Genomic DNA, 26,964 nt, shown 5'->3' on the forward strand with positions numbered 1-26,964 from the left:
GAAGCAGCTGGTTCTTACCCTTCTGCGTGTGAAGAAGACCCTTCAGCATGGTCTGGCCCACCTCTCACTGCTCAATTTAGCAGGGCTCTCAAAGGTCCTGGGCTCCTTCTGGGGCTCTGCACGAGCAGAGCAGCTGGAGAGGCAGGTGATGAATCCACCTGCTGTCTTGCTTTCTCCTCAGTCTCAGACCTGCATCCACCTGGCAGAAACCTGCATGGAACAAGAGAAACGCCCACCCACCACAGAGGTGGGCAGAGACTCCTCCTTTCCCAGTGGTCAACTGCCCAGCTCCAGCCTCACTGATGCTGATTGGTTTGGGGATGAGCACATCCAGGCAAAGAGGGCCAGAGTAGAGACCATTGTCCGGGGTATGTGTCTCTCTCCTAGTTCGTTGGTGTCAGGCAGAGCCAGGGAGAGCTCACTCTGTCCAGAAAAGGTCCGGGAACGAAAGAGAAAGCAGAGCCTTCCCATGCACCAAGGTCCCCTGAAATCTAGCCCTACCTGGGATCGAGGGCCCAAGAAGGGAGGGACCCGGGTGAAAGAACAGCTTCATCTGCTGAAGCAACAGCTAAGACATTTGCAGGAGCATGTCCTACAGGCCAGCGAGCCCAGAACACCAGCTCAGAGCCCGGGAGGTACTGAGCCACACAGCTCTCTGAGGGCAAAGCCGAGGAGCAGCTTCCCATCTCGTGCCTGGACCATGGAGAACGAAGCTCACCAGAGTTCTAGCAAGGACAGCTGTGGAGCACTGAAGCCCGGAGCAGCTGAGGTTCTACAGCAGTCAGAGGAGCCTGTGTTCTGTCCTCCTGGCCCACGGGCTTTGGTGGAGACTCTGAGGAAAGAACTGAGGAGGGCCGTGTCCCAGGCTGTGGACTCAGTATTACAACAGGTGCTACTTGAGCCACAGGACCATCTCACACAGCAGGACCGAAGCTGTCAGGGACTAGCATCAGAGGGCAGAAGCCAGCCTTCACCTTCAGGGAAAAGTGCCTATGAGAACCCCCTTGCTCTTGCTACCCTGCCCAGAAAGGTCCAGCCACAAGCTGGGGTTCCTCCCGTGGTTAATTCAATGCTGGCTAGGCCTCTAGATTCTCCTCTGTGTCCTGTCTCTCCAAGAGGAGTCCCCAAATCATATCAGAGTCCCCTACCAAATTGCCCCTTGACAACTGTACCTTCCCACATATGGGAAAATCAGATTCTTAGCCAGCTTCTGGGCCGTGGACCCAGTGGCCACTGGAGTGGCAGCCCTCCCCAGGATGCATCTTTCCAAAGTCAAACTTCCCCGGAGTCTGCCCAGCAACCGTGGGGGTTGAGCCAGCAGCAGCTCTCCCTGTCTCTCGCCCCTGTCCACCAGGAAAGCAGGCCTCTCCTACCGCCTGTGAAGATGGAGCAGGGCGTGCTGCAGGGAGTGGCGGACTCACTTCCTTTCTCTTCCATCCACATATCCTTTACTGGTCATGGATGTGTCACGGTCCCCACCCAGAAACAGGAAACCAGGATGTGAGGAGGGAGCGGGAGTATCGAAGTTATACAGGGAATGGCTTTACTTTTCCCCGTGGTTTTGTTGGTTTGTTTTGTTAACAGGGTCTCACTCTTTAGACCAGATTGGCCAGGAACTGTGTACTCCAGCTGGCCTTGAATCTTGGCAGCTCTACTACAGCCTCCAAAGTAGTAGGCCTATAAACATGGGCTACCTACCATTCCTTCCCTTTTATGATCTACTTAATATGCTACGACCTTCCTTCCTCATGCCTCAAAGCCTACTAATTCCATAACTTATGGCAGCGTACTCTAGGATTGATGGATCACAGGAAGATTCATTTACTTTTTTTTTTTTTTTTAAGATTTATGTATATGAGCACTTTATCTGCATATACCAGAAGAGGGCACCAGATCCCAAAAGAGATGGTTATGAGCCACCATGAGGTTGGTGGGAATTGAACTCAGGACCTCTGAAAGCAATCAGTGCTCTTAACCACTGAGCCATCTCTCCAGCCCAAGATTCTTTTACTTTATGACCCATCAGAGTCTGCTGTAATTGACTGCTCCTTTGGGTCTGAAATGGTTTTATTATTTTGCTTACTTTAAACTCAAATGGGCTTCCACCCCATGGAAGGAAGAACTCTGTATATGATTGGCTACCAGCTGCCCATTTTCTTAGGCAGAGAAGGTCAAAGGAGCGACCTCAGCCAAGGCATGACTTCCCCAACCTTATAGTCCTCACCACGGATCTGCACAGTCCTGGTAGTCATGATGAATACATAAGGGACCAGGAACTAAGGGCTAAAAAGGGTAGTTTCCCTCAAAGAATTGACAGCCCCCAAAGCAGCTGGAAGGGTGGGAAGCCTTCAGGTGTGGTGGTGATGCATGCCTTTGATCCCAACACTTGGGATGCAGAGGCAGGCAGAGTTCGAGGACAGCCTGTTCTGAGTTCCAGGGCAGCCAGGGATATGTAAGGAAACCCTGTTTCCAAAAACAAAAAAAAGGAGGGAGGCAGGGACTGCAGCTAGCAAGAGTTGAAGGGCTGGGCACATGAGAGAAAGACTTCCCATGGGGAACCCCAAGCCATCTAAACTGGCCTGCAGCTTTCCCCCACTTTTCCTCCTTTTTGTGTATTTTTTTTCCAAGACAGTACTGCTAAATATCCTAGATCTTGCTCTGTAGACTGGACTGGCCTCACACTCACAGAGATCCACCTGCCTCTGCCTCCCAAGTGCTGGGACTAAAGGTGTGCGCCACCACACCCCAGCGCCCACTCTCTTAGTGTTCCCCTTAATAATCCTCAGCATATTGGTTTTTGTTGTTTTCTTTTTCAAGACAGGGTTTCTCTGTGTAGTCCTTGTTCTCCTGGGACTCTATAGACCAAGCTGGCTTCAAACGAAGAGATTCACCTGCCTCTGCCTCCCCTTGGAGAGCTGGGATTAAGGGCGTGCCCCACCACCACCCACCTGAAAAATGTTAGAGAAATATGTAGCTTGGTTAGTTTCTTAACTGTGAGACTTCCCAGAGCCTTTACTGTGCTCAAGTCCGAGGTGACGCTTCAAGAGAATAGCAAGCCCCAAGTCTTAAGAGCTAAAGAACCTTCCAAGAAGCATCTTTTAGAACTGGTGTACCTGAAAGCATATTTTGAATGTTGCTTGTTGCTTTATTTATTTATTTATTTTTTAAATTTAAAGCAAGTTGTGGGTTGAGAGATTCTCACTGGCCGTGTGAAGCCTTTCCTTCAGATTCATATGGCTGAAGTGTAAACAAACCTGTATGCCTAGCAGCTAGCCACAAGGCTCTAAACCCTGGAGGCCAGCGCTAGCAGTTGTTTAAGGCCTATGAGTGCCCCCTGCTGGTCTATAGCAGTAGAAACGTTCCCAAGCTCAGGCTTCCCTGGAAGGCTGTGAACCCCTAAAAGCAATGCTAAAAATCACTTTATTCTCCACCTTTCCCTCTATAGAATTAAGAATATCCTGTATACAGACTGGGTATAGGAAATGCTATCTGTCTGGGCCTTTGATAAGATACTAGCTTAGACTCCCTATTGAAAGACCCTCTTTATGAAGACTAATTTCTTGGGACTGGGTAAATCGCTCTGTGGGTAACTCCTCAAGCATAGGGGCTTAAGCTGGAATCTCTAGCACCCACATAACAAAGCCAGGCACAGCTGCACATGTCTGTGACCCAATGACAAGAGTCAGGGCAATCCTGCTTGAGAGCTTGCTGGCCAGATAGCCTAGCAGAAATGCTGAGTTTTTGATTCAATGAGAGATCTTCAACCCCCACAGGAGACAGCCATCAATTTGCCAACATTTGTAGGCACCTATATATGCTTGTCCCTGCCTGGTGAGAGGATGAGCTTCAGGTTTGGGATCCTATCCTAAGACAGCCCTAGCCCGGGCCTGGTCCCACTGTCAAAGTACAGTACTTAGTGATGGGATTGGAGGCCCCCAGGGAGCATCTTGCCATCTCCCCCAACCCCAACTATTCCTTCCCAGCATACTGCTGCCTGTAGCACGCACTCTGCTTTCTATGGTCCATGAAAGCCACACGAAGTGACTTAAAGGAAGAAGTGTGCACTGCCCCATTCATCCCCAGCATCCGGGCAGGATGATGATGATGGCAGTGTTTAGTGAAGGCTTTCTCTGTGGCAGGTGGGTCATAAACATGCCCACCATCACACCACACCACACCACACCACACCACACTCTAGAAGGTCTAAGATCAATGCAAATATTTTTGGTGGTGCAACTTACTGGAGGCTATTTATAGACTTTTTTTTTTTTCCCATTTAGTCCCTGAAGCCACATTAGCTGCACCAGTGCCATACAAGCCATGAGGTGTGACTTTTACACACTAAGGTACTTGAGAATTGTGCAACAGAATGATGGGATGGCTTCCAGCTTATCTCATCAGCTTCCAGACGAGGAAATTACAGCAAATGCCCCAGTAAGTCAAGAAAACTAAAGGAGAAACCACAGGGAATCGGCAACCATTACTTGGATAATCTGGTAAAATTATTTGATGAACTGTTTATTATTTTATTAACTTTTTTTTGAGACATGGTCTCGTAATTCTAAAGCTAGATGACCTTGAACTTCTGATCTGTCAGCCTATACTTCCTAAATGACTGAGATGACAGGTGTGCATCACCACAGAGCTTAAAACTTAAAAAAAAAAAAAAAAAAACCTCATGATTTTTGTTGTCTTAGTAACAAAATTGGCTTAGATTGGATCACTTCCCCCTTTTATTGTCTCTCCATTCAAAATGCTCACATCTCCTCACACCAGAACTGGTTTGCTCTGCAGCTAGGCTACGCAGTCAGGCCTCAACACAGTCTTCTTGGTATTTCTAGTGGAAGGGCTTAGGCTGCCCCCACCAAGAACCACGCTGCTTCCTATCATAAAGGCTGCTTTCCTTGGGCAGATGGAGAGTCCCTGGCCTCTTATACCACCTTGCTTTGTAGGATGGTGCTTTCCACAGGTCTTGCAGAAATGTTCCCATGTTTGTAGAGAAGCTGTGGACACAGGATGCAAGCTCGTGTTTTTAAAAATGCTCTTTTCCTTGACACCAAATCACATCCAAGAAGGCCTGAGCCCCGGTCACCTGAAGAAGGCCAAACTAATGTTTTTCTTCACGCGGTACCCCAGCTCCAGCCTCCTGAAAGCTTACTTCCCTGATGTTCAGGTAAAGTCCCACACTGTGCTGCAGCCCCTGTATAATCCTCAGTTGCTGTGTGTTGTGCCCAGTGTGAGGAAGTCCTAAGTCTTCACACGCCCTTTGTGTTACTGATGAAACTGATGCAATTTCCAGTTCCAAGACTGCCTGAAAAAAAAAAAAATCCTGGAATCTCCTTGCCCTAGGAAAGAGTGGGTTTCAGAATGCTTGGACCTTTGGGCAGCTGACAATTCCAGCAGTAGATAGGACGTCTAGGTAGAGGGGGACTCTGGTCTAGGAGTTACTTTTTGGTGGAGACCTTATAAAAAAGAATGCAGGAGGCTAGAGGCATGGCTCAGTGGGTAAGAGCTCTGGCTGCTCCTGGAGAGGACCCAGGTTTGCTTCCCAGCACCCACATGGCAGCTCGAAAACATCTCTAACTCTAGTCCAGTGGGATCTGATGCCCTCTTCTGGCCTCTTGTAGGCACTACATGAATGTGGTGCACATACATGCAGGTTTACTCAAACACATGAATAAAAATAACTCTTTTTTTTTTTTTTTTAAATTGGGGGTTGAACCCAGGGCCTTGGGTGTAGTAGGCAAGAACTCTACCACCTATAGGTTCAGTCCAAATCTTTTTTTTTTTTTTTTTAAGAAAAAGAATGTGAATCAGGCGGTGGTGGTAATGCACGCCTTTAATCCCAGCACTCAGGAGGCAGTGGCAGGCAGATCTCTGAGTTCCAGGCCAGCTTGGTCAACAGAGTGAGTTCCAAGACAACCAGGGCTATGCAGAGAAACCCTGTTTGAGAAAGAAAGAAAAGAAAAGAAAAGAAAAGAAAAGAAAAGAAAAGAAAAGGAAAGAAAGAGAGGAATAAAGGATAAACATTAAGGAAATACATAAGATGTAAGGGGCTAAGGCAGCCGCACACTGGCACAGCACGTGTCTAGCATGCATAAGGACATGGGTTTGATCCCTACTCAAAATATTTATAAGACATCATCATATTTACATTCAGACTGCTGTGTTTCAAAACTGAGTGGAAGTGCATACAGATCAAGTGCAACTGTAAGGAAAATCAAGCTGAATGTTAGACCCAAACCCTGCCAGTCCTCACAGGCAGTTTCTGAGATCCACGACTCTCAGTTGTGAGGTAAGGGCATCCCTCAGACCGGTCCTGCGATCCCCACAGTACACACTCCTCCCATTTCCATTTCTTTTGTAACTCCAGCTGTCAGGAGTCTGCTTCCTGACCCACACCCTTACCGTCCCCTTGGCCAATTACCCCTCGGGCTCTAAGGGACGAAGCCAAAGTCATGCTTAGACACATGGACAAAAGCCTAAAAGTCTTTTATAGACATAACATCTATTTTCTAGTAAACACTGAGTTTTTTAGTCTAACTGCATGGGATTGGCCAGTACCTGTGACTTCTTTTTCTGAAGGAAAAATGGCTAGTGTTTGAGGCCAATCCACATTAATCTTACGCTGACAGTTCTGACTCCGAGCACCCGGCTGCAGAAGTCTGACTTGATAAACCCTTTGTTCACACAGTTCAACCGCTGCATCACCTCCCAGATGATCAAGTGGTTCAGCAACTTCCGTGAATTTTATTATATCCAGATGGAGAAGTATGCCCGGCAAGCACTTTCAGACGGTGTCACGAATGCCCAAGCGCTGGCAGTCCTCCGAGACTCGGAGCTTTTTCGAGTTCTCAATACACACTACAACAAGGGGAACGACTTTGAGGTAAGACATGCACTGGGTCCCACAAGATCTAACGTGTGTGTTCTCACAGTGGTTAGCAAATGGCAGTCATGAGCTTGAGGACAGCCTTTCTCGCAACAGGTCTAAGGAAAAGAAAGGTCAAACCTCTCATTTCCCACATAGTCATTAAAACATACCCAGTTGGTGGAACCAACAAGTCCTGAAAGCCTGAAAGACTCTAATACCTGCTCCCAAGACTGTCTTCCTGGATGGTTACTTAAGGTCTGAGTTTCACTAGGAAACAGGGCAGTCTTGGGCTGCAGAACCCAGGGCAGCAGAGCAGGGTACTCTAAACCAGCAGTAGGCAGCAGCAGCCAGGCAGCAGCAGCCAATGGGCTCTCCATGGTGCCCACACTTCCAGCCTCATTCCTTCCTTTTCTTGGGGGTGTCTTTGGGGCTGCAGGTCCCAGACTGCTTCTTGGAAATTGCCACCTTGACATTACAGGAGTTCTTCAGGGCTGTCTCTGCAGGGAAAGATTCAGATCCTTCCTGGAAGAAACCCATTTACAAAATTATTTCCAAACTGGACAGTGACATTCCAGAGATACTCAAGTCTTCCAACTATCCCCCGGGACTGTTTCCGAGTTAAGAGCAAACAAAATGAAGGCAAGTATGATGGCACAGGACTGGGACTCTCAGATGGGAGGTGGAGGCAGGGGGATCAGGAACTTAAGGACAGCCTTGGCTACAAAGACAAAGACCAGACAAAATGAGCAGACAGGCTCAGGGTGGCCCAAGTTATGTCATAAATAGCAGTTTAGCTGTAGTCATAGAAGAGAGCACAAGACAAACCCCTCCCATAGGTGCAACTGCCATTTTGAATGCTAGTTTTCTTGTCCAGAATCATCAGAGACTCTTTAACTACAGTGCATTAACTAAGTCTGTCAGTGTGTTTGTAGTCTATTGGGAAAGGAACCCAAGTTTGGCATCAGAAGACTTAAAAGTCATTAAGTGCTATGACACGCTGATAATTTCCTAGGAACTCTGGAAGGAGATTCATAGCCAAATGGTGGTGGTAAACAGACTTAATCCTTGCACTGGAGAGGCAGAGGTAGGTGGATCTATGAGTTGGAGGCCAGCCTGGTCTACAGAGTGAGTTCCAGGACAGCTAGGGCTATACAGAGAAACTCTGCCTTGAAAAACAAAACAACAACAACAACAACAAAAAACTCCAAGAAATTTTGAACTGTGGGTACCTCACTGATCCTTACGCCGGGGTACGGATCGGTCAGGACTGTGGAGGAACCAATGCCTGTGTACACTGGACTCACCCTGCCACTCAGGATCTCCAACAGGAAAAATCCATACCAACAGGGTACCTGCAGAGTGGCACTACCATCTGACCAGGTTGGCACTCAGGAGTGCTTCATCATTCATTCACTGATGGCTTCTGCAAACTTCCTAAAGGACCTCGGCATTGCTGTGGCTTGCATCTGTCTGCTGGACAGATTGACATTGGGTCAGCTGACTGTCCTAACAGTCTTACATGACCCAAACTGCTATATATATACACACACACACATATATGGAACTTCATGATGAGAAAGCCCAAAAGGGACCTTGGGGACCATCTGGTTTTAACCTGTGGAGAAAACTGAGGCTAGCATATACTCTACATGGCCTCACAGGCCATGAATGACAGGGCTGGGACAAAGGCAGAAATGGGAGATTTTCCTACTCCAAAATGATTACAGTCTATGATTGAACTTGCACCGATGAACAAATGACATCCATATTTCCCCCCATGGGTCCAACACAATTGTGACAGACTCTGAGCACCTAAGCAAGGCACCCATAAAGTGGAACAACTGTGTCTTCTAGTCAGAACCAAGCCTGTAAGCACTGCTGAAGACAGGCAGGGCAGAGTATACTTCAGGTTTCACAGTGCTAAACGAAGGGCAGCTGTGCCTACAGTAGCTCCCTTCCCTGCCATCAACCTAGAACAGTTCCACATCTGGCTCCTCTGCCTTCGTGACCTGAGGGGTGGTAGTGTTGGCTATTGCTAGACATGTCAGACTACACCACCATGAACAAAGTCTTCCCTCTGAGTTTTCTGTTCATATAGTGGAGAGAAGAAACAAAACATACTTAAGCAAATCTTGTCCTTATAGATTACGTAAGGTCTTGGGTGTTTGTTGAATATTGTAGGTGTTGGCTTGGATATTGAACCTAGTGCCTCCTTCCCTCTTGCTAAGTATATGTTCTAGCATTGAACTCCACTTCCAGCTATGAATTTTATGTGTGTGGTCTTTTGAGACAGGGTCTATGTAGCCCTGGCTGTCCTGGAAATATGTAGAACAGGCTGTCTTCAAATTCCCAGAGATCTGCTTGTCTCTGCCTCCAGAGTGCTGGGATTAAAGGGATATACCACCATACCCAGGGCGAGTCTTATTTTAATATAGAAGCAGCTCACTAATTTATCACTATGTTCACAAGGCTCTCCCCTTCATCGGAACCAAGGAATTGGCCAAACTTAAAGTTTTAAACATTTGCAAGCACAGAGTAGCCTGTGCAAGGGCATCAGTTGTTTGTGAACAAAATAACTCTCCCGAGCAATATGCTATTAAGACATTCATAGGAAACAACTACACAAGTCCATAGGACTGTCCCCTGTCCTGAACCTGAGCTTCATTAGCCTATGTCTTAAAAACTTGGGCCAAGCCCTCTCCAGGGCTGTGGAATTTATCCTGAACGCTAATTAGATGGGGGGAAAATGTGCTAGTTCAAATTGAAAACATTTGTGCATTGCAGTCTTGCCAGGAAGCATTCTCTAACCACTGAGCTCGACACAGAAGAATGTATAAATATGCATGCCCTGCCAGCTGAAGAATTTTGTCTTATTTCAGTTTTCTGTTTCCACCAAGTATGTTTTTGTCAGTGTTGGGAACTTACTGTGAGCGTGTTCTTTCAGGAGTCACAACGCTGCCAAAGGTCTGGTCAATTTTTCCACTAAGGTAAATGTGGGTGCTGATCTCTCCCCAGTCAGACACACTCAAGCACTGAACAGTACTACAATCCTGCAGTGGCAGACAGCAGTCGTAGGCTGTGGGGTGTGCTCAATTACCTATCAAAAGCAGACCGTTCTCTGACATTTTGTAGAACAGATACACTAGGAAACTTGTTGAGGCAAATCTATCTAAGTGACCCTAACTGCCTAGAATGAGCCAGATAAAGCAAGCTGGCCTTAAATATGCAGGGGTCCTCCTACCTCTCCAGGGCAGGGGTTGTAGGCACGCACCACCCTACCTGGCATTTATTTCAAACATTTTCTTATATGTATGACTCCGCCAGACTCAAACAGTAGGAAGCCGAAGCCTCCTTACCCGAGTCATATTCATTTTTCATCCAAGAAAGGGCAGGGATAAAAGAATATTCTTTAATAAAAGTCTATATCCTGGCTCCATTACAGATATTATTTTTCCAGAAAAGGTCTTATTAGGTGTAGCCCTGGGTGGCCTGGGACTCACTATTTAGACTAGTTTGCCTTCCAAGTGCTGGGCTTAAGGTGTGCAGCACCAGGCCCAGCTTGGAGGTCTATTTTGAAATAGTCTCAGGGAGGAAGATTTAGTTCAGTTGGAGTGCTTGTTTAGCATGCACAAGGCCCTGGGTTCCAGCACCGAATAAACCTAGTGTGGTGGCATGCAGTTAGAAATCCAAGCACATGGGAGGTAGGAGGATTATAAATTCAAGGCCACTCTTAGCTACATAGCAAGTTGGAGACCAGTCTGGGCAAGTTCCAGACTAGCTTGGGCTATATAAGATCTTATCTCAAAAATAAATAGAATCTAACTAACTGAAATTTCACTAGTTCCTGAGTAGTTATCAGTAGTTATCTTCTCTCATCCATCCATCCATCCATCCATCCATCCATCCATCCACTTACCTACTATTTATCTATAGTCTGAATTTTCATAATTATCCACTCTAGTCCCCACCCTCTTTTGAGGTGTAACCACTGGTTCTATAAAGCAGCTCCACGTTTCATGATATATACATCCCCAAACGAAACTCAAAACATTTTAATGGATTCATACAAGCTGTAAAGTACTTGCATAGACTTCACATACTGCAACACTATTTCTCAATACAGAAGGTAAGAACTCTAAGGACTACAGTGATGGGTCAGGGATAAAGAGCACTCTTACCAGGCTGACTGACTGATGCACACTCACATTTGAAAAGTGCTTTCTACTTCTCTCCCCCATCCGTTTTTTTGAGAGGAGTTTCAGCAGCTGAACCCAGGGCATCACATGTGGTAAGCACACACCCCACCACTGAGCAACACCCTCTGCAAATTCTCTGCAGTTCCTAACTGCCTTTAGATTACTGCTTAGGGAAAAGCTTACAATATAGCAAACATGGTATTTCTCACAATATTCTCAGATATACAGTAAGTCACAGGCACTAACACAAAGAGCTTCTGTGACCTACATTAGCAACTAGTAATACACACCACAGTCTGTAAAATACCCTCACAAAAGCAATGTAGGAAAGGATTTGTTCTGGCTCACAATTTAAGGGTATAATTCATCATCACTGAAGTCAAGGCCGCAAGACACATCTCATCCACAACTGGAAGCAGAGAGCGATGGATGCTAGTCCCCAGCTCTGTCTTTCCATTTAACAGTCCTGGGATCCCTGGCCAGGGATTGGTGCAGTCCAGATGGACTTTCATAGACATTCACAGAGGCTAACTTTATCTAGATAACCTCTCACATGTCTACCCAAAGACGGGTGTCTCCTAGGTGATTCTGGGTCCAGTCAAGCTGACCACCAAGACCATGGATCATAATCCCCGCAGTACCTGGGTACCTGCATTTAAATATATTTATAAAATGCCCACCTATAGAACTTGATTCATTAAAAAGTATTTTCCAGGGTTAGACAATTTCTACATTAGATGTTACTAACTTGAATAGAATAAGCTATTATTACATTAACATCTAATGTAGAAATGTAGTGGTTCTCAACCTGTGGGTTGTGACCCCTAGTGGGGAAGAGTGTCAAACAACCCTTGCATAGGGATCTCCTAAGACCATCCTGTATATCAGATACTTATGATTTATTTTATTTATTTATTTATTTATTGTTTTTTTTTTTTTTTTTTTTTTTTTTTTTTTTTTTTTTTTGAGACAGGGTTTCTCAGTGTAGCCCTGGCTGTCCTGGAACTCACTCTATAGACCAGGCTGGCCTCGAACTCAGAAACCCTCCTGCCTCTGCCTCCCAAGTGCTGGGATTAAAGGTGTGTGCCACCACTGCCTGGCTACTTATGATTTACAACAGTAGCAAAATTACAGTTAAGAAGTAGCAACAAACATAATTTCATGTCTGGGGATCACCACAATATGGGTACTTGTATTCAAGGATCACAGCATTAGTAAGGTTGAGAACCATTTGCCTAAACATTGAATGATGTCATAAATAAGAATAACCCCTACACACTGACATTGGCCTCTGGGGAAGGAAGCATCAGAGGAAACCAGCAGGAAAAACATCCACTAGGAAACAGATTCCCCTAAACCTCATAGGCTTTATAGGACCATGTACTTGTAGTCTGGTTTCTCTTGGACCAAGTCTTTCTAGGACCCTGCGCCACTACCTGGCTTCTTAATGCCTACAACTGTTTTTACCAAGTCCAAACGCTTTTTACTCTCAAATATCTGTTCTCTTGGAAACGTGTTCTCTCCCCATTTCCTGGCCTCTGTGGTTTATTCTCCTCTACCATATGCAAGCACATGTCTCTCCCTGCTAGTCGCTCCACTCCTCGGGGTTTGACCTGAAGCTGCTCCTCTGCTTACATGTCCTTACTCAGCCCAGCATCTGTCCTAAGAAGCCTGTGCCCAGGGACCTACCAGCTATGGCCTTGTGTGGGTTGCCTACTGTTCTGGCCTCAGCTTTGCCATCTACAAAAAGCACCTATATCCTAGTACTGCCCTGGGTTTGGGGAGAATAGTAATGTGAAATGTTTAGCACTCTTGGTGCATGGTATGTTCCCTGGAAATGTTTAATTATGTTGTGATTTCAGCTGTCAAACTGTAAGCAAAGTCATACATTTGTACTGCGTTCCAGTGGGAAAGACTCAAGTGGAATTGATATTAATAATTATTAATAACTATTGAGTGGCACGTATAAAACATATTCGAACCTCAGTTTTAGTAAATATGCAGTAACATATGTTAATGTGTTTTATGCAGAGGAAAACTTGGGTTTGAACAGATGTTAATACATTGTGAGGGTGAAGAAACTCCACAAAGGCCATGCACTGTAGCCTTGATGAATGACACTCCTACGCTGCTGTGCTTGTCATGCTGCTTGCTAGCTGGCTTTTATAGGACAATAGAATCCATTTCTGACACCCTTCTAATCATAGGTAGTGTGTTTCTAAGATTATATAATTTTCTATCTTTAATAGATCCATTGAGTAGACTGTTTTTAACTTGAATATTTTCCTAATTAACTTCTGTAGGTATATAAAGCAAGTGTACAGTTGTTTTACTTATAACAAGAAATTGCATTTTCTTTTTCTTCTCTTTCTCTTTGCTTTTTGAGACAGGGTCTCTCTTTGTAGTCCTTACTGGCCTGGCACTTGCTCTGTAGAGTAGGCTGGCTTCAAACTCAGAGACCTGACCACCTCTGCCTCCTTAGTACTGGGATTAAAGTTGTATGCCACCACACCTGGCTAATGGGAGGCATTTGTACTCTTGGTTTCATGTGTTTGTCCTAAGCCTGATTCTCCCTGTAAGTTCTTTTGTGGCATGAAGCATTTCTAGAAACTAACTCTCTGAGGCTAGGTGAATTGCAAACATTTCTAAATTTCTATTTTTTTCTTCTTTCTTTCTTTCTCTTTTTTCTTTCTCTCTTTTTCCTTCCTTCCTTCCTTCCTTTTCTTTCTTTCCTTCCTTCCTTTCTCTCTCTCTCTCTCTCTCTCTCTCTCTCTCTCTCTCTCTTTCTTTCTTTCTTTCTTTCTTTCTTTCCTGTGTAGTCCTGGCTGGCCTGGAACTGCCTCATGTACATCAGGCATACCCTGAACTCAGAGATCTGAGTGCTAGACTAACAGGGCACATCACCATTGCCAGCTGCATTGTTACTTTTAAATTATGTGTATCTGTAAGTGTGGGCTTGTGCCTGAGTGCAGTGCCTAAAGCAGCCCAGGTGTTGAATCCTCTGTAGCTGCAGCTACAGGAAGCTAAGACCTGCCTGATGCTGGAACTCAACCCAGGTCCTCTACAAGAGCACTATACACTTTTACATGCTGAGTCATGGCTTGAGCCCCAAACTGGCATTCCAAAACAGCCAGAGTGCCGGGACAGCGAGATAACTCAGTGAATAAAGGTGCCTGTTGCCAAGTCTGATGACTTCATTTTGACTCCAGGATCCGTGGAAGAACAACGGATTCCTGCATGTTTTCCTCTGACCTGTACACACACACACACACACACACACACACACACACACACCAATAACAACAACAATAATTCAAAATAGTAATGCCTTATTTTAAACAAGGATGAAAAAGGGTGTTCTAAGCTAATGGGACCAAAAAATACATAGGTGTCACTGTGAGGTTAAAAAAAAAAATCCATTAAAAAAAGTATCTCAAACATTATTAACTTTCCGTTTCTAAAACACAGTAATTACTAGGAAGAAGTAAAAGAGAAATTATTTCCCCATGGCCCAGGGTTTAGATTCTTCTCTACTTCTACTGGGAAAACTAGAACATACGCTCATAAGAACATTTGCAAGGATATGTAATGCAACAATGGGGCAGCGACTCACCAGGAGGGAAACTATGTGTGTTTGTGTGTGTGTATGTGTATGTAGTGGCACACACATTTACCTTTAATCCTGAAAGAAAGGCAGAGGCAGGCAGCTCTCTGAGTCTGAGGCCAGCCAGCCTGGTCAACACAGTGCGTTCGACGACAGCCAGGACTACAGTGATACCCTCTTTCAAAAAACAGGCAAACAAACAAACAAACAAACAAAAAAATTGGAATGCATACACAGGAATTTATGTGCATCCAAGATAGTGAATGTATACAAAGTATAAGGGCTATCACAGATGTAAAAGAGAATACATATTTAATGTACCTATACATTTCTACAAACAAAAACATATGGAAAACCAACCTTCAAATGGCATCACTAAATACTTGCTAAAGGGGAATGTGAGTGATGATAAGCTTTGGCTGTAATATTTAACCTTAATAATGAAAATAAATTAATATATTGTGCATGGAATAAATACATCAATTTTAAAAAGAGAGATAATGCCCAACCCTCTAAGAAACATCAAATTATACCTACCTTGATGGTGACAGGTGCCAAGGAGGCAGCTTTAATGACACTCGTCTTTCTCCAGTGGAAACAAAGCATATTTACAACAGGTATTCCAGTCAAATTCACCAGCTCAATACAGCCACCCAGCTGCTCCACTGAGCCCCAGGGCATGCTCACTGGCTCTTTTCTATGGCATACTACTAGAGGATGTATAAACGGCTTACTTCTATCTTCAAAAATTGGGTAAGGGTGAGCCATTGCAAATTCACTGAGTGTACTGTATTGCCTTGCTCAGGGAAAACTGCCTTTCCAAAATATCAGATAAAAGTGATCATACATTTGTATTGATATGCAGCTTTCACATAGCCTCTTAATAATGCCTTTCAGAATTGTCACCATCCCTCAGGATATGTATCAGAGACCCCAAGATTATGGCAGGTAGTCTGTAACCTCCAAATGTAGATTCTAGTAGTCTATTATTTTATAAAAACTACTTCACATAAAAATCCAGATTTCCAATGATCTTTACTTGGAAATGCTGGTACTTTTCTTGAAGGCAGTTACTACCCCATGGGTCACGTACTTGGAAGCAGCCCAGTTTCCACCATGCCATGTGTCACTGTACCTCAGGTTGATGCCTTTTCTCACAGTAAAAAGACAATACTTGTATTTATTAACTCTCCCCAATTGAGAAAAGTAAGGCACTCTATATATATTCAATGGGGGTAAAAGCACTTGTCCATGAGAATATGCCTATATGGCTAATTTGAAAACTATCCTGTTGTATTGGCCAAGCCTCTTATTTGTATTATCTTCCTCTGCTCTGAAGACATCTGAATTCATGAATTCATGATGCCTGATTTATATGTGAATGGGTATGCCATCAGCGGCAAGATATAGAGACAGTGAAAAGGTGAACAGAAAACCTGGTTGTGTAAACATATATTGACCTACATGAATTAGTAGCATATTTAAATTCTCCATGTACCAATGCTGAGCACTAACTGTAAAGAATAGAGACCAGATCTGAGACCAATACCAGGACACAGGAGGAGTAAAGGTTCTTACCTTCTAAGAGTTTGCTCTTAGGACTCAGAGAGGATGTGAAAGACAAGTGCCTGGCTACTCAACTTATAAAGGCAAACCAAGAAACACAGGAGGACAAATCCCTGAGAGCTCAGAGGAGGGCCAAGATGAGGACGAGCAGCAGCAGGAGGGAGCCTGTGAATTAGGCCTTCAGAGAGTTACACCTCATGGAGAGGGAACACAGGAACATTCAGGGAGCTGAGTCAGTCTCTGCAGTGCGCCTGGAGGGGGCTGGAGCTAGCACTGGGAACCAGTTGCTAACAGACCTCCATTTGAAGTGGATGAGCTTGTCCTTAATAAGGTGCTTGATGGGGGATTACAAATTGAAGTAGATAAGTAATAAGTAGCTAATTACTAAATAAACTGTTGTCAGGCGGTGATGGCTCATGCCTTTAATCCCAGCACTTGGGAGGCAGAGGCAGGTGGATCTCTATGAGTTTGATGCCAGCCTGGTCTACAGAGTCAGTTTCAGGACAGCCAGGGCTACAGAGAAACCCTGTCCTGAAAAAACAAAACAAAACAAAACAAAACAAAACAAAACACACACACACACACACACACACACACAGAGAGAGAGAGAGAGAGAGAGAGAGAGAGAGAGAGACAGACAGAGACAGAGAGAGAGAGACAGAGAGAGAGAGAGATTCATGATTTCCCTACCCTGAAGAAATACACCATTATCTTTGCACCATAACAACATTTAAGATCATTAATTTTTACGTTGTAAGAATAAAGAAAAGGAAATATCAAACACACAGTAACTGTTTATGGGTGATCCTAGGTATACAGCTCCCCTGCGATTGTGAGACTTCAGGAAGACGTTCTAAATGTATGGCACTGTTCCTCAAAGAGAAACTTACAGAATGTATTTTAGGTTCACACAGTTTAGTTATACACATAATAGAGAATTTAACAACCTAATATTTTTTTTAAACCCTCATGAAGAAATTGTAAAGAAAACCAAAGTGCTGAGCTATAGACCAGGAAACCTTCGCTCACCGTAGGAAGTTAATAAAGTCCTTTTGTTTAGCTCAGGTTTAAATAAAAACTAAAACAAAAAATAAAAGGAGGTGGCATGGGGTGCACGTGACTAGCATGAGCCCAAGGGTCCTGTTAAATGTCAGTGTTTCAAAGTGGCAGCTCTTGAGTCAGATGAGGCAGGTAGGTTCTGTGGGTTGTAAGCCACTTACAACCCACCTTCCAAAACAAAGTTCTTGTTGCTAAATACTGAAATTCTCATGTTAAAAAATAATCTGAAGTCAAATAAGTGATGGCTGAGTGCTTACGCTTACCCGACCCCAAGAAACATTGTGGAAGAGGGGTGGGAAGAATGTAAGAGCTGGCTGGGTCAGAACGCTGTGAGATGCTGTCTTCTGTACACACAGCCCATGCACTCATCAACTCATAGCCGATACGGTTACCTGCACAAGATCAAACCAACAAGACCACCCACCATTCCATCAGGCAGCATTAATTGAAATCAATGCGTTAAAACAAAAACAACCAATCAGCCAACCAACCAGCCAACCAACCAACCAACCAACCAAAAAACCCAGCAACAAAAAAGGAGAGGACATGGAGGTGGGGTAGAAATGTGCATGTTTAAGACTCACTGCACACACATATGGACTTATTAGAGAATAAAAGATGTCTATAGACCCAAGGCTGGCTTTGGGCTCCTGGTCTTTCTGACTCCACCTCCTAAGTGCTGAGTTATATATAGCATGGGCCACTATGCCCAGTCAGTGTTCTAGAAAATCTAGAAAATCGGGCAAGCCAAAAATTCAAATCTACAGCCACAATTTTCACTGGCTGGAAAGTGTTGCCCTCTTCTGACCATAACTACTGTGATATCCAAGCACTATAATGAGCAACCTCTGTCTCCAGTGTCACCTGTCAATTCTACATGAATTTGTGATTCCTGCATGTACACAAGAAGCATTTCATTATTTATTCTTTCTGCAAACATATAAGCTACATACGGAGCTCAGTACTTCGAAAGAAATAAGGATGAGAGAACACTCAACCAATTTTATGGAATGAGATGTTGCCCAGCTCTGGCACTAAAAAAAGTCAAGTCTTCAATTTGTGGTAATCTTGCAATAATTCTGGCAACCACATACAGGGACTCAAAGTATTCTGCTGATTCTTGAAGGTGAGAGGCATTACTGATCCTTTGGAGGTTCTGTGTCTTCCTCATGGAGTCATAAAGTACTAAAAAAAGAGAAAGACGAAATAGGGGAGGGGGGACAGGAAGAATACTTTACAAACATCATTTCTAACTAGGAAAGCAGACCCTCAGCAAAACAGTAGGCCTGAGTGGGATTTTAAGTGACAATGGAATGGATTGTTCCTAGTCCTCAAATAAGTAAGATTTTTTTTTAAATTATTACTATCTATGATTTACTATCAAAAACAAGGTTATAGATATCTGGCAGAACATTCAAATTTCTTAAGTGGAAGACTCCAAGTTAAGCTTTACCTACATCGTAAAGCATTAAGTTCCCAGGTTCCCTGTGGAATTCCAAATGCAAAGTGCTGCTGGCATGCAGGGGGCCATCCATCTCCGCAGGGCAGTAGGCTCTTCCTGAGTTTCAGACTTGAAGCAACAGACTGCATAACTGAGATCGGTTCACTCCTTGATGTACAGGTGCTGCATATAAACATCCAGGTCCCATGGACAATAGCCCGGGTCTCAACTCTCAAGGCATTTATGGATCAGGGGGCCATGAGTCTCTGGCCATTCTAGTCCTCGTTGCTTTGTCACACTTCAATCATGAAGGGTTTTCTAGGAAAGCAAGTCTGCCGTTGTCACCTCATTATACTTATGGTCTCTTGATAGCAGTCTACCACTGTGCTGTGCGTGCGTTGAGTGTTACAGTTTGAGGACGTCTGTGCAAGGGTGCCATTGGTATTGTTCCTTCATTGCTAGAAATTAGGTAGGTGCAGGAAGGCAGATTGAGTGCATAGGAAATACACAATTTATAGTGGCAAAAACCAACAGGAGTACCCAGCAACTGAAACCTGGTAAGTAAATTTTCATGATCACGTCGGTTATATGATACAGCCACAAGAGAGAATGGGAGCTAATGCTGGTCAGCAATAAAGGGGAATAACTGACATACAATTTGAAACAGCCTCAAAGTAACTATGCCAATGACAAACGGCAACACCAATCCCGAAGGACTATGTAATGTATTTCACCTGTGACATTATTTAAGTGACAAGATTATACAAATGGAAAACAGAACGGTGGCTGTCTAGAATCTGAAATATGCAAGGGGCTCTAGGGGTAACTCTTCAAAAACCAGCAAGTGATGAAACTTGTACAACATCTGTATCATATGCTCAGCGCCACAAAAAATAGCAATATAGTTGAAACCACTTCTAAAAGTTTTTGGAAAAATACCCTTTATAAATAAGATGTTAACTTTGGAAAACTAAAGGGAGAAAAAAATATTTTATGTATGATTTGAATGGCCACTAAGCCTCACTCTTAAAAGGAATACAAAGTAGTTCACAAAGACCACTGACAAAGTGAATACTTAGCCAACCCACAAAATTTTCTTAAAAAGCACAAAACTAACTTTTAATGTTGGCTATAGGTGCAGTGGGAAGCTGAGGGGGCAGACGGCAGTGACTTTATAGACATTCTTGACATTTCCAATTTTATCCCATGTGAACGTGACACATACTCTTACCATAGTTTTTTTTGTTTTTTTTTTTTCATGTCATGCTGCGTTCAAGCCTATGGTTTGGTGATTCCATTCTGTCATGATTCCTGCTCTGCTCTTGCACCTCTCAAGCTTCCTTCCACGCTGATCCTGAAGATGGGTCACCAGCTTCCTACAGATGCTTTGAAATGATCACTCTTCCACCTCCTCATACCCTGCACTGTTTCCTATGGCTCATCTCAATCTGTAACAGCTGAATATATCCGGTGGCAGAACTATCTTTGGGACAGTCATAAAGTAAGGGTTTCAAAAGCATGTGAGAATAAGTTAAGTAATTTATTACTGATTTGCTTTTTGTTTTGTTTTCAAGACACGGTTTCTCAGTGTAGACCAAGATGTCTTTGAACACGTAGGGATCTACTTGCCTCTGCCTGGGATTGAAGGCCTGTACCACCAATGCCTGGCACTAATGATTTCTATCTTTTACTTTGTGGCTGATTCTAAAATAGCAGCAGGGTGTATTATCTCAATTTAATCCTCAGAATAATGAGGTGTGTTTTACTATGACCTATATTAGGCAAACAGGTGTTTATAATTCCATTTTCATCTCTACAGATGAAACTGGTGTTCAGAAAGGTAAGAGTCACTTGAGGTCACACAGGTTCTGAGAAAGGAACAGAGTTTGTATGACAATCTATCAATACAAAAACAAGGAATCATTCTCCTTCTTTGGCTTGCCTTAATACTTTAATTAAAATTCTAAGATCTTTCCAGTCTGTTTGTATCTGAGCACTTGTTGCTTTTATAGTCCTAGCAATTAAGCCAAGCCCTAAATGCCCATTAACAAATATCTGCAACTTGCAGTTAGCAGGATAAAACATTTAACACATACTCCAAGTGGCTCCAAACCAAGGAAACCCAAGTGGAAAACTATTAGTTCAATTTAAAATGTCAAGCCTCTGGGTCGGGTGGTATCTACTTTGACTTGCTCTTTCTGCCGTAAGAGAAATAAATCCAGCCAGATAAAAGAAACCACTACGGAAATGATTTCAACAAAAATGCAAAAGAATACCCAATTGCTTTCTGAAATAAGAAAGACAATATTAATAGACTCTAGGTTTGGTACTATAACATAGAAGATTTGACTTACTACAAAATGTTTATGCAATCCAAATTTTCCCTAGATACCATTGGACTTTCTAATCTGTTGGTTTTGGTGATGATAAAAATAAAGATTTCTCAACAGTTTCTTACTGGCCTAGCAGAATCAAGTATTGATTGTTTATATGTCTTATTGCTTCCTGGTTCCCTTTTCTGAGTCTCTTTAAATGAAGGTTCTTTGCTATACCCGCTTCTGAAAGTGGGCAGCTCTTGGTTCATGCTTATGCCTCCTCTAACTACTTTCTGAAAACTGGAACAGGTCATGGCTGATGATGCTGAGACCCGTGATTCATGGGTAACCACCACTCATTTCTCAGGTGCTACCCCCGAGGTTAAAGGTAACGGAGGAACACAGAGGCCTTCCTTTCTTCTCAAGCAGGAAAACAACTCTACAAGTCTTACTTTAGTGAGAGAAGACATGGGGAAGCTCTAATAGTAAGTGTTAAATGAGTCTCTGTAAAATAGTGACTCTATTTGGCTATCTTGCCATGTAACATTTTCCAGTATAATAAAGGTAGCTGAGATGGATCAATCAGTATGCAGAAATATATTACAGTCCTTAGCCACCAAAATAGCTTATTAAACATTATAAACAGTGGAAATCATTTAATGAAGCAAATTATACATTCAATGTTAACTTGTTAATAAACCTAGTCTTTTAGGTGTAAACATTCAGAATTCAGGGAAAAGTTCAGGAAGATGTTGGGGTTTCCATTAGTGCCTTCAGTCTGAGAAGGCCATTACTCAACCCAAAGCGACATTCCTGAACTATTAAGAAATATTAGCTCCAAGCACAGTATTTAATATAAGTAAAAAACAAGAAGATTTCCATCTATGACACCATGCTGAGGTCTTCTGCTAACATGTGGCCAAGCTGTTGAGCTGGCTTACCACCAAGAAGTAGTGTTTGAGGAAGAAAGGTCACCTCGATCTTCATGATAGAGAATGACCTTTTAATTTGAAGACTGATAAAAAGAAAGCATTTCCCTTCTATATTTAAGGAAGAATGCCATTTGGCTGTAAGCTCTGCTTCTGGGTTCTGAGTAGGATTATCCACAGGAGATGAAATTCTAAGCACAAGGCCAAGCTTCTCAATAATGAGCAATCTGGCAAAAGCCTGGAAAGCTGCCAGGCTCAAAGGCTCCTGACAGAGGGCTGTAGACTTTTCATATTCCTTCATCATGATCCTGACTTAGAAAGCAACGATTCAAATTCAAAGGAAGGCAACAACTTGAGTTCTATGGAACATATCAGTTCTGTTCACCTGTTTTCAAAACCAGCTAAAGGGGGAAAAACAAAGGACCACAAAAAGGAAAGAAAGAGGAAGAAAAAATAAAGAGGTAACACCTTATTTCCCCCTTCTAGAGAGAGAGAGAGAGAGAGAGAGAGAGAGAGAGAGAGAGAGAGAGAGAGAGAGATGCCCTAGGGAACTGATGGATATTTAGACTTGATCTCTGTTAGTCTTTAGGACACAAAAAAAAGAAATCTATAAAGCTGAGTGTCTTGGTTACCACTGAACACTTTGAAATCACCGAGTTTTACAATGTGCTATCAAACAGCTGTGCTAATATTCAATAGTAAAGAGGTTCAGCAAGCAGGACATACTGAATTTAATTAACAATGAAAATAAACTTGAGAGAATAAGAGAAAAGTGCCCATACTGTACAGCCTATGATTCTCATTGGCTTTATAGTGAAAGTTTATTGTTTTTAATCCAAGTACAATCAGCTACTAGTTACATACAGTAAAAAAAAAAAGGAACCAAAAACAGCCACAAAGCAACGATGATAGTCTGTGACAGTGGACAGTGGAGGAAACATTCTGTTGGAACCCTCCTGTGGATCCACACCTGACTTCAGCACTTAAGCTAACCCTCCCTCCCCAAATTAGTTAAAAAAAATATTAATAACGTCTTGCTTGGGTATAGCAAGATTCTAAAATTTCTTGGGGATACTGGAGAACTTTTAAAATGAAAGTGGTAAAACCAAACAAAATGGAAACGTGGAGACACAAGAAGCTTCATGAGGTCTTGGCTTCAGGTCACCTCAAATCGAACCGCCTGGAAAGAAAAGAAAATGGGGTCACTCCAGGAAAGGGTACACAGAAGACTCAGCAGACTTCAGCATCTATCCTAGCGTGATACCACCTTCCCTAGGAACACAGAACCCAAGCTTTTCTGAAGTCTTTTACAAGTGAGCTGGTTTACAACAGCTGCTTTCTTTCCTAATATTCTGTACTGCAAATGTTAGTTAGTACTAGCACATACTTACTTGTTCAGAACTAGAAAAATCATTTTTAGTAAAGCAAGCTGTCCTCAGTACCTTGGAAGCAACCATATGACAGGCTATTTCTATGGCTGGGTACCCTTACCTTAGAGGAATATGACTCCATTCAAAACTAAGTCTCATATATATTTGGTCCGATTGAGGGCTCTTTCAGCCAGGTGACCACTTTCATCTGTGATCTTCTCCCAATCAGTCTGTCCGACCACAAAACCTATGGCCCTTTTCCTATCTGCATCCTTCTTTTCTTCTAGGTCTGCCCATCTCACCTAAAGAGAAAAAAGCATTAGACTGGGCTGTTTGAGGGAGGGAACCCCAAAGGTAACCTCTTTGGATAATTTGTTGTTATTATTTGGGTAGATTAACAGACTTAAAATTACAAGTCAAAAACTGTTTCCATTCTCTGCCAAAGAGACCTTAAAATACACAGTTGATATTCTTACCTGTTTCAAACTTTCCCATTATTGTAAGACAAAGTCCTGCCATTAAAGGTCTCTTGATACACCCATCAGCTCCATGGCATCTCTGGCCATTGCCAAAGGTATTCTATATGAGCAAAACACTGTCCTCTAGTCCTCAGCTTACAGCTCTGAGCCCTGTCTACTTAGTGTCACTCCAGACATCTTTCCCCACTTTAGCCTTTGCAATTAACCATTGCTTTCTTAGGCTTGTCTGGAGCTTGACATACCTACTTTTGGATTTCCATATTACATGATTACTATGTTTCTGTAAATAGAAAGATTTTATATGTGTGTGTGTGTGTATATGTGGTATATGTGTGTGTGTATGTGTGTATATATATACGTATATATATATGTATATACACACACACACATATATATATATACACACACATATATATATGTATGTACTTAGATCAAGGACAAAGCTTTATCTCTGTACAATGACTATTGCTTGAAATTTAATGAGAGAAAAACAGGGGGCTAGTAGTGTTATTTTCATTCCTAAACTACAGAAACCACTGCTTCAAATGTTATTATGGTAAGGTTTCAACTGCAGATATATGGGTTCAAGAATATTTAAATATTAAAGTACCAATATTTCTTATTGGTTCTTTAAAAAGGTAGATTTATACTTAAAATACATGCATATATCTCATATTCTTTAAGAGCAAAATATTTGAGAGATTATGATACTGTTACGTATACTGTACATATAGTAACAAAGCACAGACTGTATTTTAATATGCTATATTTTAAATACAGCTTGTGATTTATTATGTCCCAAATATAGAGTACTGAAATTCTGTGTACTTTATGCTGGCCATAGAAATGCTTTACTGCTTTGAGGCACACTGACTTTCCTTTTAATATCTGCAAGACTGACAATGAAATGCTGAGGCTTCTAACATCTGGTCAGAGGGAAGACAGGGTGCGGTAGTAGAAAAAACTGGTTAACCCTTGACTCTTTTTCACTTCTACTTTGGTTGTTCATGTATACATAGGCACTGGTGCACAACACATGCCAGTGTGGAGGCTAGCAGGTGTTCTCTGGTGCCGTCCTCTATAGTAAACTGGGATTACAGGCAGGCCACCTCACCTCACCCACCTGACTTCTGATCTGGGGGTCTGAGCTCTGGTCCTCACACTTGCTCGGCAAGCACTTCATCCAAGCCATCTCCCTAGTCCCACACTTGACTCTTCTTACAGAGTTTATTCTTGAGCCAAATATGAGTGGCCATGGCCTGGGAACACAGATTACAGTTGTACCAAATAGCATGCTCCAACGTGGAAGCAGTCATCAGGTTTTATAGGCACAAACAAAAGTAAACTATAAACTTTTCAGATATATTGGTGGCAATCTTTAACAAGTGTGGCTTTCTCTCTTCTGGGATTTCAAATACACATGAAAATATCTCTCTCCTTTTCTTTCTTTCTTTCTTTCTTTCTTTCTTTCTTTCTTGGTGCTATTGGAGATTGCAAATACACATGAAAATCTCTCTCTCTCTTCTCTCTTTCTCTCTCTTTCTCTTTCTTTCTTCTTTCTTTTCTCTCTCTCTCTCTCTCTCTCTCTCTCTCTCTCTCTCTCTCTCTCTCTCTCTCTTTCTTGGTGCTATTGGAGATTGAACCCAGGGCTTTGTACATGCTAGGTAAGTGTCTTATCATTGAGTTTTATATCCAAAAAGATGCACTATAAACAATTCATACATACTCTTAGTTCCACTTAGGATCAAGGGTACACATTTATTGAAATATTCCTAGTGTTAAGATAAAGGATGGATGGGCAGATATCTAGTGATCACTGAATGAAGAACAAGTTAATTCAGTTCATAGTCAATTTAAATGCACAGAGCATCCTCAACAGTTAAGTACACGAAGTAACTGTATTCAGCTACTTAGTCTTTAAAGATTGATTTTCTATACTGTGTATGAGTGATCTGCCTGTATGTGCAATCATGTGTCCCTTGCCAGAAGAGGGCATCAGATTCCCTGGAACTGGAATTAAGACAGTTGAAAGCCACCATGTTGGTATCAGGAACCCAACATGAGTCCTCTTCAAGAGAAGCAGTGCTCTGAGCTGCTGAGCCGTCCTTCCAGCCTCAGATCCTGCTACTTTTGAATCTAAAGTTTAGACTCTGAAACAGAAATTTAATTTTTATTTATTATTATTTTAAAAGAGAACATTGATTTTAGTGGTCACTGAGACAGCTATGTTGGCTAGTTTTTTTGATATTGTTTTGTCAACTTGACAGAACTAGAATCATTTGGAAAGAGGAAACCTGGACTGAGAAAATTAACCCTACTAGATTGGTCTATGGGCAAGTCTGTGAAGCATTTTCTTGATTAGGACTGATGTGGGTGGATCCAGACCATATGGGAGTGATGTCACTTGGGCAGGTGGTCCTGAGTTGTGTAGGAAAGCAGACTGAGCTCCTGTTTCCAGGTCCCTGCCCTGACTTCAGTCAGTGACTGACTGGAGTGTGAGCTGAGCATTCCAGGAGGAGAGGCCCTGGCCTTTCCTCAGGTTACTTTTGTTTAGGGTATTTTGTTATAGCAACAAAAACCCTAACTAAGACAATGGGTAAAAGTGCCTGCCACAAAGCCTAGTCATCTGCACACTCGTGCACACTGAGGCTCACGTGAAAAAGTACAACACTGAAATTAGCATAAATCACTATGATTTTTTTTTAAATTGCTGGGTGTGATATTCCAGGGGTTCCAGGTGTCCTAGAGTTCCAGGACAGCCAAGAATATGCAGAGAAACCATATCTGGAAAAACCAAAATGTCCAAGTTCCTTCTAATTTTCCTAAAGATACTTTTTGAGATTTACAAGATTATGTCATATTTTGATGGACAAGGTCACTTAACTGTACAAAAAAAAAGTATACAGAAAAACTTGACCAACACTCAAAGGTTTGAGTATATGTGTTTCATCCATTGCTATTTAAATATTTCTAAGAAACTTAAAACTTCTTGAAGATCAATCACTTTCTAACCATTTGAAGTTGTATTAAATGGTGCCTCTTGAGACTGCCCTTTCTAGTTTATGTGTGAAAAAAGGCAAGTGCTCAAACTCTGCATAACATCACCAGTGCAAATTACTTGTAAAGCCTAG

At 42.8% G+C, this 26,964-nt stretch overlaps 2 protein-coding genes across 7 annotated transcripts in view; one reads left to right on the forward strand and one right to left on the reverse strand.

Annotated features, from left to right (window-relative positions):
* The first annotated feature begins 148 nt into the window (after nt 1–148).
* Prox2 (prospero homeobox 2) lies at nt 149–7,496 on the forward strand. Its single transcript, XM_076921652.1, has 4 exons — nt 149–1,441; nt 5,066–5,173; nt 6,695–6,889; nt 7,311–7,496. Exons 1-4 carry the CDS (start codon nt 149–151, stop codon nt 7,494–7,496), a joined length of 1,782 nt encoding a protein of 593 aa, XP_076777767.1.
* Nucleotides 5,767–26,964, reverse strand: part of Ylpm1 (YLP motif containing 1) — an 86,724-nt gene continuing 65,526 nt past the window's right edge. For 2 of the 6 annotated variants that reach the window (XM_076921650.1, XM_076921649.1), the window contains 2 exons: nt 23,476–23,656; nt 5,767–23,164 (listed from right to left, as the gene is read on the reverse strand). In XM_076921650.1, coding sequence (XP_076777765.1) covers nt 23,510–23,656 — 147 coding nt within the window. In that variant the 3' untranslated portion in view covers nt 5,767–23,164; nt 23,476–23,509. Of the gene's footprint in view, nt 23,165–23,475; nt 23,657–26,964 lie in introns of those variants that run through there. The other 4 variants (XR_013106700.1, XR_013106699.1, XR_013106696.1 and 1 more) reach the window with 3 other exon arrangements.

The sequence above is a fragment of the Arvicanthis niloticus genome, chromosome 23 (assembly GCF_011762505.2).
Source record: "Arvicanthis niloticus isolate mArvNil1 chromosome 23, mArvNil1.pat.X, whole genome shotgun sequence".
Classification (NCBI taxonomy): Eukaryota; Metazoa; Chordata; class Mammalia; order Rodentia; family Muridae; genus Arvicanthis; species Arvicanthis niloticus.

Excerpts from the sequence above, each read along its gene's own strand:
- Prox2 (XM_076921652.1), top strand. The coding sequence starts at position 149 with ATGAATCCACCTGCTGTCTTGCTTTCTCCTCAGTCTCAGACCTGCATC. Across the intron at positions 5,174-6,694 it reads CTTACTTCCCTGATGTTCAG|TTCAACCGCTGCATCACCTC; the intron begins GTAAAGTCCCAC and ends TTGTTCACACAG. Across the intron at positions 6,890-7,310 it reads ACAAGGGGAACGACTTTGAG|GTCCCAGACTGCTTCTTGGA; the intron begins GTAAGACATGCA and ends TTGGGGCTGCAG.